This window comes from Ophidiomyces ophidiicola, assembly GCF_022830035.1.
Source record: "Ophidiomyces ophidiicola strain CBS 122913 chromosome Unknown scaffold_14, whole genome shotgun sequence".
Classification (NCBI taxonomy): Eukaryota; Fungi; Ascomycota; class Eurotiomycetes; order Onygenales; family Onygenaceae; genus Ophidiomyces; species Ophidiomyces ophidiicola.
This window is the reverse complement of record NW_026054654.1, coordinates 449,376-468,118: the sequence shown is the minus strand read 5'-3', so window position 1 is coordinate 468,118 and position 18,743 is coordinate 449,376. Positions and strand designations below refer to the sequence as shown.

Sequence of the window (18,743 nt, the reverse complement as noted above, 5' to 3'; positions counted from 1 at the left end):
CTGGCCCCTGAACGGCCTCACCCACTCACTAACGCGCTGCTAGCAGCTTAGCCCCGTCGCTCGCCCGCCAAGTCACGATCCGTCTTCAACGTGTTTCCGCTGAAACTGCATCGACTCCTTTTTTCTCGCTTCGCTTCTCTTCTGTCGCTGTCCTGCCGCTGCTCGCTCGCCGGCCTGCCGTCTGCTGCGTGCTCGCCGCCGCCGTTCCATTCGTCACGTTCGTTTGTCCTCTTCGTTGCTTTCCTGTCGCTCTCTTCGCTCTCCCCCCCCCTCGACGCCTGCTGCATGCTGCGCCTGGTGAAACCACACTAGGCCAGACTGCCGGACGCACATCCACTGTCAGTCCTGCTGGTATTTGTCTGTTCTGGGGCCTTGCTTGCGTCTGCAAACACCGCTAACTGCCCTTGTCCATGCACAGATCGTACGGGCCGCTGACTCGCACCCGCTAACGCACGCACAATCCCCCCTTTAATTCCCGGCCAGGCGTCTTTGGCCTCCTCAAACGCCTTTTTTGCACGCCTCAGTGCCTGTTCGGTCGCTCGTTCGTGTATGCTCGAGCTTGCCCTGTCGAGCTTGTTCGACCGTTTTTGTCTGATACCCCCCCGTCGCCGTCTCTCCGCTGGTCATCCGATCTATATTTTGATTGACTGAACGTCGATCGGGGGCACCCACCAAGCCCCAAGTCACCCAGGTGATCCGCTTGGCTGCCTTGTTTGTAAGGCCGTATTTTCACGAAACGTGAGAGTGCTGCCTTTGGCTTAGCTCGGCCTAAACTACAGCGCTCGTAACCAGAGGCACGACTCTGCTGCGCGACATAATGTCATTCTTTTCGCGTGTCTTTCGGAAGGATGGGAAGAAAAAGAAGAATGGCGTACAATCAACTGGCCCCGTGAAGCCCCAATGGACAGATGCGTGGCTTCGAACGGAAGTCAGTCCAGAAGAGGTACAGGAGTTGTTGCGAGGATGTACCAGGGAATTGAAAGCCAGAGGTACGTGCTTCTTCCGATTATAGACATCGTCGATTTGGAAATGTGTTGCCTGTGGATGATGCTCATTTACCTTTGCCGCGTAGCTCTCGATACCCCTTTCTTACTACTTCCCTTTCGCCCAACTTCAGACCCAAGTGCCGCCCGTACATTCATTCGTAATTACTTTAGCCCTCCCCCAGAGAAAGCCAGAGCATATCGTGGGGAAGGTCTTGTTCAAGAATTACGTCTCACAGAGCCGATGGTGTGTTCAACTTGGCCTGAATTCCTTCCGTGAAAACCGGGAACTAAAGAACGACTCCGCTTTTAGGTGCTTTGTAGTGTTATGAAATGGTGTTGGAGTAGACTTCCCGGAGGCATTGTCACATGGGAAGCCTACGAGCTATTCAAGGTTGGGGAACAAGGTACGAAAAATATCTTTATACGAGCTTTCTGTAGGGTCTGTTCTAATTGGCCCCCTATAGATTCCCAGCTTGCTCGTGATGCCTTCTCGACCTTCATTCCAATAAGCGTGGAGTCAGACGCCAGAAGTAAAATTATCTTCGATTTTTTCGATCTCATGGCTGCTATTGCAGCTCACGGAAAGAAAAATGGCCTTGGAGGCCGGAAGCTTTCCCGATATGCCGGCTGGTGGGCGTTTGAACATACCGACACTGGAAAGGGTTTTGAAGCAAGCTACAAGACATGGACTAGGTATGTTCCACTCCTAGAAAAGATGTTGGGGAGCAAATACTAATGCCTCTTAGTGCTGCCGATGCGACAAGTCATTTATTCTTTGCATATCTCCGGTCACTTTCCCCAGATTCCGTCCGTGGCACTAATGGCTTTGCTACTCTTCCTCTGTCACTACAAACCCTACTCCAGGCGACAGAGTACCCGCCTGAAGCACCGTCCTTGCTTCAATCTCGGACTACCAAAGTCGTTATGATTGTCGATACCGTTTCCCCAACCCCATTCGCCCTGTTGCGACGTGCAAAGAACTTTGAATATAGGGATAGCGACGTTATTCTCAGAAATTTCTCAAGTTTTGATGATCCGGCTCAGGCTCTAAGCGACGAGTGTCGTCGTGTTCTTAGATGCATCTCCACAACTAACCAGTCAGATGTTTCCACAACTAAAGCTTCTACCAGCCTTCGCGATGCCTCCTGGTCCCGTTTCGAAGATGTTGGGTTTGGGAGCACGATTGAGGAGTCAGATGGAGAGGAGGACTCGACCCTCAAACGGTCCGGCCAAGTTGGGCTAAGATCAGCACCCGCATCACGCACAGCCGATCTTGGACGGCCCACTACACCATCTTGGGCAGACTTCTTGTCCACCGGATTTGCAGACGATAACCAGAGCCACGATCGACCTCCCCTACTTCTTCCTCCCGATAAAGTCCTCCCGCCCATTCACACAGTACGTGGTCAAAGTTCGCAATCTCACAAGCGCTCATTTGACCAAGGGTCGACTCTTGACCCTGGCGAGTTGGCCAGCATTTCTGTCCTGGATCTTGATGATTCGTTCTGGTGGGTTTGGATATCCAGCTTGGCTGGAGAAGAGTCTGCTGCACGCAAGGCAGTGTTTGGTCGTTGCGCGCTACTCGAAACTATTATTTCCAATGGTCGATGGCTCATCCTGGAGGAGCAAGTCAAAGGAGCGGCACCGGAACCCGATGCGGATGCCTACATTGCAGAGAAAAAGACTTTCTTTGGCTTCAGGACTAGGAAAGGGAGATTGGCCCGGCGTCAATCTACCGTCAAAAAGAATGGCGATCTGTATAAATCTGCTAACAGTAGTCTCCCGGCGAGCAGAACCAGTATTGGCCCTGACCAACATGCCAGGATACAGGCCGCTGCAGCCGCACTTCAAAGAAAACATAGAGAGGAACAGGAGCAAGCCATGGCAACCCATACCAGACATGATGATACGTATTCAACTAGGACTAACTCTGTTCTTACATTACAGCCGTCCATTCTGAATGAGGCATCTCATGCGATGAAATGGGCTAGCAACTATGATAAGAATGCTGTTCGAGCTGCTTACCTTGGAAATAGCCGCGCAGGTACTGGTGTTCCCGCGGAAAATCTGGATATGGCCTGGAATGGAACGTCTACACCTACTGGACTCAGACGTAGTGCAGAAAAGGAGCCAACTCCCCCACCAAAGGAGGTGAAATTTTTCTCTCCGGAGCCTGCATCTGAAGCTGCGCCTCCGCCCCCGGCTAAGGAAACTTCGCCAGAGGTGCCAGCTCCAGCACAGGTAGCCGAGCCTACCCCTACGAAACAAGAACCTGGTGAGCCAACATTTCCTAAAGTTATACCATCCACTGGCAGGCCATCTGGAGAATTCTCTCGTGATCACAATAAACTGAAGAAAAAACCAGGAACCTCAGGAATCAAAGCACTCTTCGGCAAGAAGAAGTCCGAGCCCGTGGGCAGGTCCTCGACGGAGAATGCGGCCGCAGCTGCGGCAACAAAGGCTTTTCTCGAGAGCCGTCCAGCACCACCGGCTCAGTTGGCCCCAAAGACTGTAGTCACCAATCGCATGTCAAACTTTGGTCAAAGAAAGCCATCCAATGAATCAGCGAGGTCGGCTACTAAATCACCAACCCCTCCTGTCGTGGAACGAAAGCCTGCCCCCGTTGCCGCCGCCGCTGTTGTTGCTACTGTTGCATCACCAGTTTCGTCGCCCGACCCGACTCCTATTCCAACCCCAGCTCCAGCTCCAGCAATGCCTGCGTATGATGGACCGCCAAAGCACCGAAGAGAGGCCGAATTTGACCAGCTGTCTCGTATTAATACCGATGAACAGGCCGAGGCAGATCGCCATTTCTCTAACTTTGACCACCAGAGCCCTATTGTGGACCAACCGGCTTTTGTGCCAATGGACACGCCCATATCTGAGTCCTTTCCTACGCGGACACCAACACCTCCACCTGTCAAGATGCCAGAAGCTGCTCCGCCTCCTGTACCGAAGGCCGAACCCCCAGTTGCACCTGCAGCTGCACCAACAGTCAAGCCTCCAGTTATCAGCAAGCCTGTCAATGGGAACGTTGTATCCAACTCCACTGCCGCTCCCGTTGACCCACAGACGCAGATCCAAGATCGCTGGGCGCAAATTAGAAAGAACGCCGCTGAGAGAGCCGGAGTTGCTGAGGAGTCGGTTGTCAAAAACAGTATCCCCGAAAAGTCTAGTAACCAGGACTCAACGCAGGAGTGTAAGTGCAAAACCCAACATCTCAAGCTTCATCTCCAAAACTAACATATGACCCTAGCTATTGAACTGCGCGCTGCTCGCATTCGGGCTCGTGTTGCTGAGTTGACCAAGAACATGGAAGCGTCTCGATAGACTGTTTTCATATTTTTTTGACTGGCTACTTCATTAACTGGTTGAACCTTTTTTTTTCTTCTACTTTACTTCTCTGATCTCAGATCATTGGATCGATACCCCCCCCCCCCCTTTTTTTTTTTTTTTTTTTCATAACATACCCATCCTCCGATTGATTTAGAGATGGAAATGCGTTTCTTAGCCTTCAGTGCCAGAACAGGGTGCTGTACTTTGTCTTATTACTTACCGTTTATTATTTCTTTGTACTTCTCTCCTGCATTTTCGTGGATTTATCTCTCTTCTTCACTGCCTTGAAGCCGTTCCCCATGGGACGATAACGACGCATGGGGAATTTACCTATGAACTCTCGAATATTTGTGTGTCCGTTTTTATTTTTCTTTTCTGATTTCGGTACAATCGCCCACCAAGTCGATTAATTGAATGTACACCAAATCCTCCTGTTAGATACCTCTTTGCTTTTTGGATCTCCCCCACACGAAACCCCAACTGTACGCTACTTGCTCTGACATTTTCCTCTTGTCACACAGCCTGCTTTGCCCAGTTTCTCCTTTGTCAATAAAAAATACCTATTTGATAGTACAGAAGTAATTGATCTATTTTACAGAAATCGACTTCCGATGGTAGCCTTTGGCAAAATGAACATGCCACTGAACCTAGCTGTGCTCCTCTTGACCATACTACGTACCGAAGCTTTGTACAGTATATATATTCAACTGCTATTATCAAGCCGTTCTACAGGTATACATCTAAACAGCAAACTAAATACACAGAACCACACACCAACGAGCCTTGGTAACGAGTTACTACTAGCCACCCGTCTAGTCAGCACCATAGACTAACCTACACTCGCTTATTTTCTTCCAAAAATCTTATTCTTCAATCTATCAGCCAATCCCTCGTCGCCATCCTTATTCGAGCCATCGTAGGCCGTCGTCTCCTTTGGTCGTTTCGACTCGCTATTTTTGGCATCTTCCGCTTTGCGATCTGCTTCATGAGAAACGTTACCATGACCACCACGCTACATAAATATTGAAAATGCATTAGACCGGCCCCAATCATTGAAGTGCCCAGCCTTCTCTCCCGAAGTACTCACTCCAACATGATAATCACCCTCCATGTCGGGCCTGACTGCTAACGGTGAGATGATGTCCCTATCGTGAGGCGTCGACGAGTTGGGTTTGACTCCTGGCGAGCCAATATTTCCAATCCCTCCACGCTAGCCCAGTCTTTAGCTGTTATACCGGCAATGGTAGATAATCGGATCGAAATTAGGGGGGTATACTAACACCAGCAGAGTATGCGCCATCTCCTTGATCGCCCTCAACACCCTGTCTAGTTATCGCTCCATCAGCGTAGCTTTGAATGTGAATTTCTGTCAGCCCGTGCCGTGAAATTGCAAAAGGGGAATGCCAACGTACAGAGTATCATCGGCGCGTATATTGCCCTGTCCTGTATGCAAGGATATATGCATCAGTAAGGGATATTACTCGCCCAAGGCGTACAGAGACAATTTGAGTAGATGTTTATCATACCACCACGCCCATGAGACACTATGGGTGCCAAAACACCGTCCGGGGTTTCGCCAATGGGTTTGTTTGACCCCACCATAATATGCTGAAGAATGAAGCTATTCAAACGTCCTGGGATCAATCTCGTACCTTTCAAAGGTCAACTAGCAAAAAATATTAGGACTTATGTCCAAACCACCCGATTTTATTCTCTGTTTCCCCTTTTGCGAGTCTCGAATGACGTATAATGCCAAGACCGCGGAGACGACAGAGATAAGATAAGCTTCCCCGAGCCAATCAAAGTTCACATCATCTTATCTCCGCCCTGATAAGATGTCGCTGATAAATGGAAGATAAATATGAGAAAATAACGAGCTCTTTAGATGTATTGTTGTATATGATAGTTTTTTTCTACTTTTCTGCCTACTATTGGAAAATAGGATTGAAACATAAGCTAAAGGAAAATTACGATTGGTCTTTCTAGACTTAAGATTCCTTTTTGACTTCTTTTGGTCCTCCAGTGGTCGGAAGCCCCATAAAGATCTTGAATGAATCGTAGCTGCAAGAATACGTTAGCAAATACCTAGTCGTAGAGTAACAAATCTATAAAATGCAACGTACATCATCCATTGAAGACCAGTCTATTGTGCATGTTAGCTTGGGGGTAAAAGTAAGGGATGGGCAGTGGGTTACATACCAGTGTCCCGATCATAACGATCCTGACGGGAAGCCCGTTCCACAGCCCTTTAAAACCAATATCTCCGTAGATGCGGCTCATCGCTGTGCCAAATGCTTCTCCAGGCAGCCGGTTGGCGTTGAGCTTGCTGACCATTACATCTGCAGGATGAGACACAATAGCACATAGAATACCAGCAAGATAGCCGCCACTAAAAGCAACAGCAGTTTGGGCACCTTTGTTGTAATCTGATTTCTGACCCGGAAGATTTTTATAGATCATTTCCACAATCCGTTCAAAAGAAGCGAATTTCATCATGGTGTAGGGAATTTGTCGGCCCCAGAGAGGGTACAGCCCCTTGTACAAACTGTTTAAAATGAAATGTCAGTATTGTCAGTATATAGTATGATGATTCATCAAAAATACAACCATACCCTCCGATACCTTCCTTCCCCGTGACGTGTGAAATTCCGCTAAATGTCCCAGTCGCAAAGGGGGGGACTGTTGTTTGCATGCGGACTTTGACAGCCTCAAATGGACAGAGTGCAACGTCTGCAATCAGCTCTGCCGAAGCACTAGCGGCAAGATACACTGAAGTTCTCCAGCGTGTAGCAGTTTCCTCACCAAGGAGATCACCATAAAACTTTTTAAAGAACTCATAACCACCGTATTTGAAAGCTCCTTGCGCCTATTTGATGGATTAGCAGATCTAGGTGGTAGGAACGTGTACACAGAGAAAAGTAAATTCGCATTGTACCGAGTAGCCAAAGAAGGTTGGACTCCAGCCTGTTAAAATACCACGAATTCCTTCTGCACGACCTATTTTCCTCCAGGCGTCAAAGTTACCCTTATACATCGTTGGGTCGACTTGCAAGCGGCATTTTGCCAGGTCCAATGGAGTCACGGCAGTGTGCGTCAAACCCTAGATTGCCACATTATTCAATGTCAATGCAATGGAGTTAAATACAAAGACGAAAAGTAAAAATGTAGAATAAAGCCGTTTAGACTTGTACTCACGCAAGCGAGCAAACCCCCAAACGTGCAAGCAGCATAATACTTTGCCGAATACAACTCAATTTTGCCAGCTTTGGCTTGGGCCTTTTGGCTAGCTTTGTCATACTCCTTAGCAGCTGCATTGCCTACGGCTTCAGCCTTATGCTTAACGTCGTCCACAGCACTCCATGCTGGGAATAGACGTCTTTGTTTATTGCCAGAAACATGCTGTCCTTCTTGAGGCTTCTGTTCGTGCTGTAGTCCGTAACGAGTCTGGATAGCTTTGGCGAGAGCTTCTTGCGAAAGGAGTATTGAAGGCATTATCTGTATGCTGAACCAAAGACAGCAGAGCGGATCAATATAACTGGAAACAGTTAATGGACTGATTTCCAAGATTTGAGTGAAACAAGAAGCATCTCAGTGCTGCAGATAACCATGAAAATGGTAAACATGCTCACTAGAATGTCTCAAGCAGAATCTTCCTTTCCTAGAGTGAAGAGACGTTGACCGGAATTCAGCTCGGCTTTAAGCTTTAAGTCCGAGGGAAATACTGAGGGCAGTACCAAAGCCCTCCATGCATTCAGCAAACTGTACAAGGGATATTTGATGAAGCAATGCGAATTTCTCTCAATGAAATACTAGAGGAATACATGCAAGCTGATGAAGGTGGATGTCAGAGCTGAGTATTCAGTACGGGGAAGTATGAGATCAAGATTATGTCAGCTTTAAATATAGCAGGTTTATTAGTACGCTAGACCACATATGGAATGACCGATGGCTTGGCGCAATGTTACGTAATTCACCGAACATTGCGGCGATTATCATCGAGGGCCTTCGACTTACGGAGCATAGGTAACGGATGGAAGCTCGTTAAATTAGTTCGAACTGCACGCTCCTAGCCTATAGTTATATATCTCAAACTCGCTGCCGTCCCCTAAATTAGGTTATTTTATGCTTGTTTCCAGCAGAGCACCCCACCATCCAGATTCCTTCCCCGCACAGCAAAGGTGTGCTTTAAGGGAAATACCAGGACGCCTCCAAACAAAATAAATAAAATGACGTCTTATATCTCCGCTATTCAGGCATATGAGCGTGAAAGATCCCCCATAAATAACCCACTACTATCCTCAATATCCCAGGCGCCAACAACATGGTCGGATAAATACCGCGGCGTAATGGCTCCCCCACTCCTTCTCATCTGAAATCCGAACTTGAAGAATATATTGAGCTGACACAATTCTACTGCACAGGCTACTGTAGAAGATCTCGACCCTCCCCCAGCCCTATCCACCTCCCCCCATGACTCCATATCCTCCGCCCTTCTAGCCGCCTACGAACGAGACTACACCCATCTCACCGTAATCTCCTCCACATCTCGCTCACTCCTCGGCTACCTCAACATCCCACGCTTAAAGTCCCTCATACAAGAAGGCACTGTCACGGAAAGCGACCCAGTAGAAAAAGCGATGCAGAAGTTTCAAAGAAAAGGTCATGTGTATAAGGTCATTATGATGGATACTCCGCTTGAGGAGCTGGAGAGGTTTTTCAATGGCGAGATGGGTGATGGGGAAAGGAGAGACAAGCAGGATTTCGCAGTTGTGACCGATGCGAGTAGGAAGTTCGTTTTGGGGGTTGCGACGAGAGAGGACTTAGAGCAGTTCGTGAAAAGGAGGCCAGCCTGAACTTTGGTTGGATTCTAGGGATATATTCTGAATGCTACTTTCTTGTGTATGGCATCTCAACCAGAGCCTTTTCCTAATGTATGGTACAAGGGTTCCATCGGTCACAATGACGAAAGAGATATCGTTATACAACATTTTTCAAACAGGCAAATAGACACCAATGATTGTCCTCCGTACCTATAGGGCACTCTATCTATCACAAAACGCCAATATCGTCCAACCTCTTTCTTTGATGTTTCGAAGCTCTGTATAGAAAGCCTCTTTTAATCTAAACGGCTGAACAGTTGGATATCCCCCAGCCAAGGGAGCCAAAAAGTTTGATATTAGATGTAATTCTAAGGACAAGAGCCACCAAGAATGTTTCTCCGGCTGCCTTGACTCTGCGAAAGTCAGGTCTGCCAAATTGTGAAAGCCACGTTTCAATTATAGGCGTATGGAGTTGATAAAATTGTATTATTCTTTAGCCACGAATTATCATAGGGGGCGTTGCGGAAAGGTTCGACAAATCGAGTCAGTCAATCCAAGTTCGGGCTTAAGCAGGGTAATTGGTTCTGTAAAAGTCGCGTTTATTATAGCGGTGGCTTCCTATTGGGAACCATGATGGACCGAGACTATCTTAGTCTGCATGTTTCTTGCTTACCAACTATCCATCACTCTACCTAGAGTGAAAGTGTCGTAAGCTTCTAGTTCCTGCACGTATATTTCGATTCTGGGTGACATCCAGGGTTGTCGATGCGTGTCGCAGGATATTTTAATCACATCTGTAGAGCAACAATTATCGGACATATTTCAATCTCCTAGTTGCCTCCGCTGCAATCATCGCACTAATCGCTCCGATAAACAAGCACACTGCAATCCCATTAGGTCCTTCGGTATCTAAATTAAGCCATTGTGCGGCTTTTGATTTGCTATGTTCGTTGTTTGGAGCTGGTGGCCCTTCGGTAGGTGGCGTGCCCGGTTCAAAAATACTGAAAACGATCCAGCTGATAAATGTGCCAACAAATTGAGGTAGTGTAGTATACACATTGAGCACACCCAAATATATGCCAGCCAACTCTCCTGTTGATGCTATTTCATCCTCTTCCGTGTCGCTAGCGTCACTTTCGCCGTCAAGTCGGTGATTTAACCGCAAGACACTGTTGTCATCTAATTCCTGATCGCCATTCGATCCGTCGGTTGTTTCAAGGGGTAAGTATGCGTTGTTTCTGTGCCCAGTTCCAGGACCCATCATGGCAATATTAGAGCTACGTGATGGGCTCGTCAATAGACATAGTCGATTGATTTCAACTCCCATGAAAGCAAACGGAGCCCAGCAGGTGACAGTCCACGGGATTCCACAGAGGGCAACAAGGAATGTGGCAAAGGCTACCGACTTTGCTAGAGGCGCGAAAACCATAGTACCAGCAAACATAATATGCGATATCATCCACGCCGTCTGTAAGTCCGGCCGAACGTAAGAAATCTTCTTCAAAAATCGAACAACTCCACGAGGAGGTCGTTGAGTCAAAGCACCCCTGTCATTTCCCGGTGAGAGAACAGCGAAGGGTAACACGACAGAGTTAACCAAGGTTACCACAGAAAAAATAACAAGAGACAAGCTTCCCAGGCGGCCAACTTCGCCGAGGGTGTCTGTTATCTTGTCGAATTGGGATTTTGGTGCTCCATAACGAAAGTATGTCTCGCCAACCCAAGTGCTACTATAGAAAAGAAAGGGAAACCACCCTAGTTTCGTGTTAGAAATATGAGCACTCATAAAACCACCGAAATACGTACCAATCCAAGCCCAAAATTGTGCCCAGCATATTGCTTTGATCCTAGGTGGTAGGCGGAATGTGGTCCGAAATAGCTGGGATAGGATTTTCATCACGCCAGAGCGATTATCCGAGTCTCTGTTGACATAGTATTAGTACCCTAGTTACGAAGCGCATGGATGAGTGATATTCCACAAACCTCACTGATATCAATACCCTTTCCTTCACAGCATATGATGTAACAAGAACGGAGCCAATGAGAGAACATGCCGCTATTATTGTCATTTGCTTGAACTGTGTATTTCCAAGAAATGTGCCAAACGTGTTTAGCATGTTGATTGAACCAATTCCGTAGCCAATAAGACTACCAATAGCTGTCATCCTACTCGCTGCATTCTTACTTAGCACACCTGCGTTTGAAGCAAAGAGAAAATTCTGCTTACCCCATGCCGAGCCAAGTTGCTGTTGCGGGATAGGTAAGGTATCAACAATTAAACTACGGCAACATGCCTGTACTGCTCAGACAGTTAGTAATCGAAACAAACATAGTATAGTTGCACATACCAACATTAATCGCAAAGTCAACCGCATATATACTCATTACAGCTACCGCTATAGTCACCGACTTTCTCTATTCTCTCATTAGGTTGCAATATTTAACGGAAACTTTCGAAGGCCTGAAATAACATGGGCTGTGTGAAACCCATAGCAGAAACATACCGATTGTGGGTCCTTGACAAAAACAGAAACAATTTCTGATGTCCAGCCAAGGATAAATAGGAACAACCCAACCACCAGAGACCCAACGATCATGAATGGACGGCGGCGACCCCATTTCGACGTTGAACGATCGGCTATTACGCCGACCAATGGCTGCATTATCAGACCAGACAGCGGACCCGCAATCCATACCAGCGAGGTTCGCGACTTTGTCAATCCGAGTTGAAGGAGATAGGGGGTGCAATCTGATGGTTTTGGTAGAGGGAAAATTGTAAGCTATCAATTTGAGCGTGCGGTCATGGGGAGAAGGCGTAGCGACGAGGAGAGGGTTTTCAAAGCGCAGGGGGTCGCGAAGAAACAGTACTCGGGAAACTGGGAGCAGAGGAGTTACATGTCATTTCAATTCCCCAGGTAAACCTTTCAAGAACGCCCTTATCAGTATGAACAGTCTAATTTAATAGGAATCATGCAAGGGCGCGGGATATTTAGACCATTTTGACGGGTGATTAGGCAGCAGACATACTGTAAACCAACTAAGCTAAATGTCAGCAGAGCCATACGCTGAGACTCTGTACGCCCCTTGATGGTGGGCGTGCCCATCCATGATGCCGCTTGTCGCATGGCATTCAACAATTGCGCGTCGTTATGTTAAGCGCGGCTGTGCAGCAGCTGTAAAATCAAAGACAAATGCTTTCCTCTCAGATCCAGGCAGCTCATGGTCCCAGGAGCATATCTGCAGCCTACAGACGGGTGGCAAATGTCAAAGAAGAGAAGAAAGAGCGAACAATGAAACTCATGGAACCAGGGAAGCTGGAGCCATGAATTGAGAGCTGTTGTGATGGGAGCTGGGCGCTGGTGGTCTTGGCGACTCCCGTGACTAGTTAGCCAACTAACTGGTTAACTCCTCTGGAACCCGCTACGAATTCACCCCAGACTGTTACCTAGTACTTAGGACTTGACTAGCTATTGGACATGAGGTTATGTAAAGGAAAATGAATGGAGCTGGGTGTCAGCGTGTGCTAAGGCGTTGTTCCATGGGTTTTTCGGGAGGTCGTCTACGGAGTTCCGGAGTAAATTGCCCCGTATGGCGATTCAGTGCCCCGTAGAAGTAACTACGGAGTAACTACTGTATGTAACTATTTAGTTAGTTAACTATGTCATCAATGTGAAGCGCACGCTGCTCCACACATCCACCCTCCATTCACTTCATTCTCCGCTTTCCTGCTTATTAGCAGGCTCTAATGTCACCAATCGCATTCTCACTTTTCTTATGGAGTACTCTGTACTTTGTTACTAATATGACCATGGAGCCACAGCATTCATAACAGCCATTCACTTACCAGTGCTGTCGAACTGTCAAAGAGCGAAAGGCTGCCAACAAGTGAGGGAGAGGCGACAGCCCACAAATACTTATGTGGTGCTTCTTTATTTGCTCATTAGTTACATGCAAGCAAGTGCCATCAAAGGTGTCAAAGCTGCCAAAGAGGGAGAGAGAGAGAGGTGAGACACAAAAGGTAGAGGGCTGTCATGTCGCTGTTCTGCTTTGCATATGGCATACTTTCTGCTTCTCTGGAACACAGCCACTTCATCTGGCAGAATTCCATAGACCATGCGTCAACCCTCCCTTGCTGCCCCACATATACCAAGTCTGGCACCTTCGTTGTTTCAGAAAAACAGTAATACGTTATATATATAAAATCCAGAAGCCAGAATGAGGGCAGCCCATGCGCTCAACTGGGTAGAGTGTAGGCTGCCCTGCCAGCCGAAGCTGATTGGAATATCTAGGGGATTCGGGCAGTCACGGATCTTGCTTCAGATCCTGAATTAACCCGCAAATTCAAAAATGAAGTAAAATAAAATAAAACAAAAAAGGGGGCTTCTATCTAGAGAAAAGCCCTCCAAAAAATCGAAACGGCAACTAAAAGGGTCCGCCATTACCGAAGTTTCTTTCTCTTTCTATAAGATGGGAGATGATTGACACGGCTACTGAAATTGATACCCATAAGTTTCAGTCTTTCTTGAATGCTCTGGGTTTGCCGTCGGCTGAAGAGTTGTATTTTACCTCTATCAGACAGAACACCTGGGTGGACCATTAGGCCCAACACTTTCTCAGGTATCAATGGTAGCTGAAAAGTCTCCTGGGTGGTACCTTGTGATATTTCACTATGCAGGGTATGGCACAACAGATGATTTGGAATATTTAATCTTACAAGGGCCAAGAGGGCAGAGGGTGCGATTTCCAGGATTCTTACCCTTGTGTCTCGGCTCTTCTTCCTCCTCAAACCTGACTCGGAAGTCGACATTTGCTTCATCTCGACTGCTGTTACAGCGGACTTACGAAGACTATGTTGAGGTAGCAGAGCTCGTTGGTACGATCAGAAAGTAGTCATCGCTTAAAAAGCCCTCGCACCGCCCCGAACTTGGTGTCTTCTTGAGCCAGGCAACAGGCCTTCTCGACGAGGTAAGTCATGGTATTTATGACATTGCTGCTAATTCCGCTAGATGGAATCTATTTCTATCTTAAGCCCGAATACCCCTCCAGTCATCATGCCCAATTAAGTGGGTAACTAACCCTCCCTTTTGAAAAAGCTCCTTTGTAATCGACATATTTCCGGTGCCCAGGATTGGACCGTGAATCTAGAGCTCTGACCCTTCCGTCTGGTTCGGATTTGTGGAAAGGTATATGTTGAATTGGAAAAGAAAAAAAAAGGACCTAGCAGGAAAACATGGGAAAATAGAAAACCGCGCAAAATGATGGCTCAAAAAAGCGAAAGAAATAATCGTAAAGCAATGGGGTTCAAAAAAAAAAGTCATAAAAGACCCGACAGCCAGATCGTCTCTCTCCAATTGATGTCACCATTGCATGTATGTATTCAGTAAAAAAAGCTAAAAAGAAACATAAAAAAAACCTGCTAGATCTAAACAGCCAACTAACTACCTTTTTTTCGTTCTTTGAAGGGTGGTTCGTTCGTACATGCATCACAGTAACGGGGAATGTTGCGCTGGAAAATAGTTATGCGCCATAAAAGAAAAAAACCGCGGGAACAGCTACAGCCGATTGTTTGGAGAATTCGTCGTCGGCCACTGATATCCAGCGGCGTCGCTGAATTTGTATCCGAACGACGCGGTGAAGTCATCGAGCACGGCGGGACCACGAGAGCCTACGATATTTGGTTAGAAGATAGAAATTGTAAGAAAACAGTCAGAGAGTACGTACCATATGGATACTCCATGGGGGTGATATCTTCATTTTCATCGAGATAATGAAGAAGAGGAGTGAAGATTCTCCAGCTCGCATCCAACTCGTCATCACGAACGAAATTCGAGTGGTCACCCTTGAGGGCATCTAAAATCAGCGACTCATAAGCCTCTGGAATTTTCAGGTCAGAGAATCTTCGGCGATAGGTGAGATCGAGCTCTGTTTCGACGGTCTGCATGGAAAGGCCGGGAAGCTTGGAGTTCATCTTGATATAGACGGACTCGTTGGGCTGCACGCGGATGACAAGTTCATTGCGCGGGATGTCTTTGAAGATGCCAGAGGTCACGTCGCGGAACTGAATGCGGATCTCGGTTTTCTGCTCGTTCAACGCTGTGGAAATGTAAGTAATTGCGCTAACAACCACGCCATTGTAAAGACAATACCTTTTCCAGCCTTCAAAATGAATGGAACACCATCCCAGCGCTCATTCTTAATGTACGCAACCATGGCGCAAAAGGTGGCACATCTAGATCCCTTTGGAACAGTATCATCTTCGTAGTAAGCCGGCTTGGTACCATCCAGCGATTTACCATATTGCCCAATGATGACGTTTTTCGGCAAGATCGGGTCAATGCCTCGTAGAACACGAACTTTCTCGTCACGAATATCCTCAGCAGAAAAAGATACAGGCCGCTCCATAGCCAGTAGAGTGAGCACCTGGAGTAGATCTGCTCGCGAAGGTTAATCGGGGCGTTGAAAGAACGGGAACGAGGAAACTAACGGTTTTGCATAACGTCACGGATGATTCCAAACTCGTCAAAATATCCGCCTCGACCTTCCGTGCCAAAAGGTTCTTTGAATGTGATCTATGGTGTATTAGACTTCTTGCTTCCTTGAACTCTCCGGCCATGTCCATACCTGCACGTTATCGATGTGGTGGCGATTCCACGTCGCATTGAAGAATTCATTTCCAAAGCGGAGGATGAGAATATTCTTCACCATTTCCTTTCCGAGGTAATGATCAATACGGAAGACCTCGTCTTCTCTCCAGTTGGGTTTGAGGGCTCTCTGGAGGTCGCGGGAGCTTTGGAGATCCTTGCCAAACGGCTTCTCGACCTAGATATGCAATAAATAAGTAACAAATTCTTCAATAGCATGCAGCGGGGGAGCAAGACGCACGATAATTCTTGCAATGCCATTTTCGGGGTAACAGTTCTTTTTTAAGTGCTCCGACACGGTTGTGAAGACGCTTGGGGGCAGAGCCATATAGAATATTCTATTTTGCTCCTTCCTTCCTTTCTCTAGCTCCACCAGGTGGTTGTTTAATGTAACAAAGGAGTCATCCTCGTCATACTGGCCGGGGATGTAGGTGCAGAGGTCGCAGAAGCCAGCTAGCTGCTCCTCGATGTCCTTTGTGGGGACCTTGATGTACGAGCGCACGCGTTTGATGAATTCGGCATGATCCATTTTCGTTCGGGCATATCCAATAATTTTGATGTCTTTGGGGAGAAATTTGTTGCGATACTGGGGAGAGTTCAATGAGTATTCGAGGCTGCAGTGGGAGGTGCGGGCGGCTGAGAGGAGCTACTTACAAGGCCGAACAGAGCCGGGAACTGCAAGAATTAGCACTAGCTATCACATACGACAATAGAGAATGCTCTTACCGTTTTCTTTTTCGCCAGGTCGCCGGATGCGCCGAGGACGACAATGATGGTGTCATCTTTGAGCTCTTTTGCACTACGCATAAAAAGTTAGCCGAAGGGCCGACTATGGCATCTTATCCGCTGTTTCTGCTGCTGCATTTTGTGTTTTCACCCAGGAGCAGCCTCAGAATAGCAGTCCCAGATCAATCACACTTTTTTCACAACTCTCTGCTGGAAGCACTCTGGCTAGCAACTAGCTGACTCACACACACAAGCACACGCAGTCTGCAGGGCACAACTGGCGGCCACAGCACTGCGCACAACACACAGAAAAACCACTCACCTGGCCGTGTGGGGATCCCCCGCGTGGTTTGCGGACGGCGGCATTGTGCAATTGCGAGACGTAACCTGGGCTGAGGGTGAGCCGCGGCTGGTGAGGCAGTCTCTGGCAGGTGTGCGGCCCAGCGAGCGAGCAGCAGGACGAGCTTTGCGGAGGGCGCACGGCGGGAGCGGTTGCAGCGAGGACAGGCAGGCCAGCAGACGAGAGAGCGCGAGCAGGACGGGCGCGGGGAGCTGGCAGCTGGCAGCTGGAGGCAGAGGATGCGAGGTGTTGTTGGCGGCGGTGGTGGTGGGGCGAAGGCGTGTGGAGGGCCGGAGCTGGCAGAAGCTGTGCCAGTGATGTCAGCCCGGGAGCAACAAACTAGTTAATTAACTTAGCTAGCCAGCCAACTCCCTAAGGTTCTCGACGCTCGTATTGTGCGCGCGCGGCCGTGCTGCGATTATTGCTTGTCGCCGCGATGCGACACTACGCGGCCTCGCCCTCGCCCTCGCCCTCGCTGACACACCCCCGTCGTAACTAAATGAGACCCGCGATCGAGCTGTGCCGCTGCCCGCGCTAACTAGCTCGCTGCTCACTCCCTAACTAACTAACTAGTTAACTAACTAACTATGTACCTAGCCGAAGGATTGTGCTTCCAGAAGACCGGCGAACCCTCCGCGACCCTGCGCCAGCCCTGGGGGCGAAGGGCCTCGGATTCCGCCGTCCGTCGCGCGGCCGGGGTGGTCGATCGTGCAGCTCGGCCTGCCCTGGAGGCATCATCAACTGTACTATTGCAAAGGCGGCCGAGACGTGCGCGCAGCCGTCTCTCCGAGTCGACGCCGCGCTGCCGGCCTCGGTGCTGCCAGGGGCCTGCGGAGCGCAGTGGAGGGCTCCTCAGGTCCGTTTCACGCTGGTCTCGATCCTACACCGACTCGGCCGGGGGTTGCCAGCCCGCTCCACGGCGGCTTCGTCGTCGTCCTGGTCGTGAAGCCGCTGCTGCTGCATCTCTTTCTTTCTCTCTCTCTTTCTTCTCTCTTTGCACGCCCGTCGAGTCCTGCCCGCCGCCGCCAGCCCGATCTTATCAGATTTTCTTTGTTCGCCGACGGGCGACGTCGATCCGTGCTTCATGCGCATCGCCGTACGCCGTCGTGGGAAAAGGGCGCACGCTCGCGACTCCGTGCGCTTCAGCGCGCCCTTGTGCCTCAGCCCGAGCTCGGCGCTGTCAGGTCAGTGTCGCTGTCGGTGTCAGTGTCAGACCGTCTCGAACACGCCCTGCATGCTCTTTCATGCACCGTCACTCTGTGTGCCTTCGCAGCTTGAATGTTACCAGCTATTGGGAAGTGCTGCGAAGCTAACAAGCCTTGACAAGCACCTGCCTCCTGGTAGATACTGGCTGTGAGCTGCGGTGAGGTCGGAGAAGGGGTACAGAGCTGTTCTTCTGGCTGGGTGTTGCGATCTTGCGTTCTTTTGATTTCCGCTGTGCTGTGCCCTACTATATACCTCACCTGCCTCTTATGTCGTTCTTACCCCGAATCCCTCTCTAGAGGCCTCTTGAGGGCCTCCGGCGCTGGCAGTTTGCGCTACGGGAACGGACCGAGCCCGTACTACTAGCTAGTTACCCAGTAATCTCTACTGGCTGGACAGATCTGTTGCCGAAGGTACCTCCTGGGTATCCTCATGGCTTATTATGTTTGCCCTATTATATCTGCGCCCCTAGGTTCTTCTATGGAATATCTCAGTGTATCCTATCAAGGACGATATGTCAACTTTTACAGAGAAAAACAACTTTGCTTTACATCTTTTCAGATTGACCTTGTGATCCTGCATTCCTCCTGGTATTGCATTCTTCTCCTGCCATCTATCGCCCATTTAGATGAAGAACGGCCACCCCAACCATATACGAAAAAGTCTCCCCCAAGGAACATGTAGCCACCTT

General features: G+C 48.7%; 6 protein-coding genes across 6 annotated transcripts; 2 read left to right on the top strand and 4 right to left on the bottom strand.

Moving 5' to 3' along the window:
- Positions 1-817: 817 nt before the first annotated feature.
- Positions 818-4,316, top strand: LOZ57_003955 (uncharacterized protein; the record flags this gene model as incomplete). The annotated part of the gene is made up of 6 exons (XM_049253002.1): positions 818-989; positions 1,073-1,230; positions 1,297-1,390; positions 1,451-1,679; positions 1,733-4,185; positions 4,243-4,316. The coding sequence occupies 6 exons, from the start codon at positions 818-820 to the stop codon at positions 4,314-4,316; spliced, it is 3,180 nt and encodes a 1,059-aa protein (XP_049108171.1).
- An 850-nt stretch (positions 4,317-5,166) lies between these two features.
- Positions 5,167-5,433, bottom strand: LOZ57_003954 (uncharacterized protein; the record flags this gene model as incomplete). Its single annotated transcript, XM_049253001.1, has 2 exons — positions 5,167-5,334; positions 5,410-5,433. The coding sequence occupies 2 exons, from the start codon at positions 5,431-5,433 to the stop codon at positions 5,167-5,169; spliced, it is 192 nt and encodes a 63-aa protein (XP_049108170.1).
- An 877-nt stretch (positions 5,434-6,310) lies between these two features.
- PIC2 (Cu/Pi carrier) lies at positions 6,311-7,814 on the bottom strand (the record flags this gene model as incomplete). The annotated part of the gene is made up of 6 exons (XM_049253000.1): positions 6,311-6,383; positions 6,446-6,465; positions 6,522-6,867; positions 6,935-7,188; positions 7,258-7,422; positions 7,518-7,814. The coding sequence occupies 6 exons, from the start codon at positions 7,812-7,814 to the stop codon at positions 6,311-6,313; spliced, it is 1,155 nt and encodes a 384-aa protein (XP_049108169.1).
- Positions 7,815-8,548: 734 nt separating this feature from the next.
- Positions 8,549-9,175, top strand: LOZ57_003952 (uncharacterized protein; the record flags this gene model as incomplete). The annotated part of the gene is made up of 2 exons (XM_049252999.1): positions 8,549-8,665; positions 8,744-9,175. The coding sequence occupies 2 exons, from the start codon at positions 8,549-8,551 to the stop codon at positions 9,173-9,175; spliced, it is 549 nt and encodes a 182-aa protein (XP_049108168.1).
- A 775-nt stretch (positions 9,176-9,950) lies between these two features.
- LOZ57_003951 (uncharacterized protein) lies at positions 9,951-11,805 on the bottom strand (the record flags this gene model as incomplete). The annotated part of the gene is made up of 6 exons (XM_049252998.1): positions 9,951-10,897; positions 10,949-11,064; positions 11,126-11,315; positions 11,370-11,441; positions 11,491-11,557; positions 11,647-11,805. 6 exons carry the CDS (start codon positions 11,803-11,805, stop codon positions 9,951-9,953), a joined length of 1,551 nt encoding a protein of 516 aa, XP_049108167.1.
- Positions 11,806-14,694: 2,889 nt separating this feature from the next.
- ZWF1 (Glucose-6-phosphate 1-dehydrogenase) lies at positions 14,695-16,875 on the bottom strand (the record flags this gene model as incomplete). Its single annotated transcript, XM_049252997.1, has 9 exons — positions 14,695-14,807; positions 14,864-15,235; positions 15,289-15,573; positions 15,627-15,711; positions 15,764-15,961; positions 16,025-16,369; positions 16,438-16,458; positions 16,510-16,582; positions 16,832-16,875. The coding sequence occupies 9 exons, from the start codon at positions 16,873-16,875 to the stop codon at positions 14,695-14,697; spliced, it is 1,536 nt and encodes a 511-aa protein (XP_049108166.1).
- Positions 16,876-18,743: the final 1,868 nt, after the last annotated feature.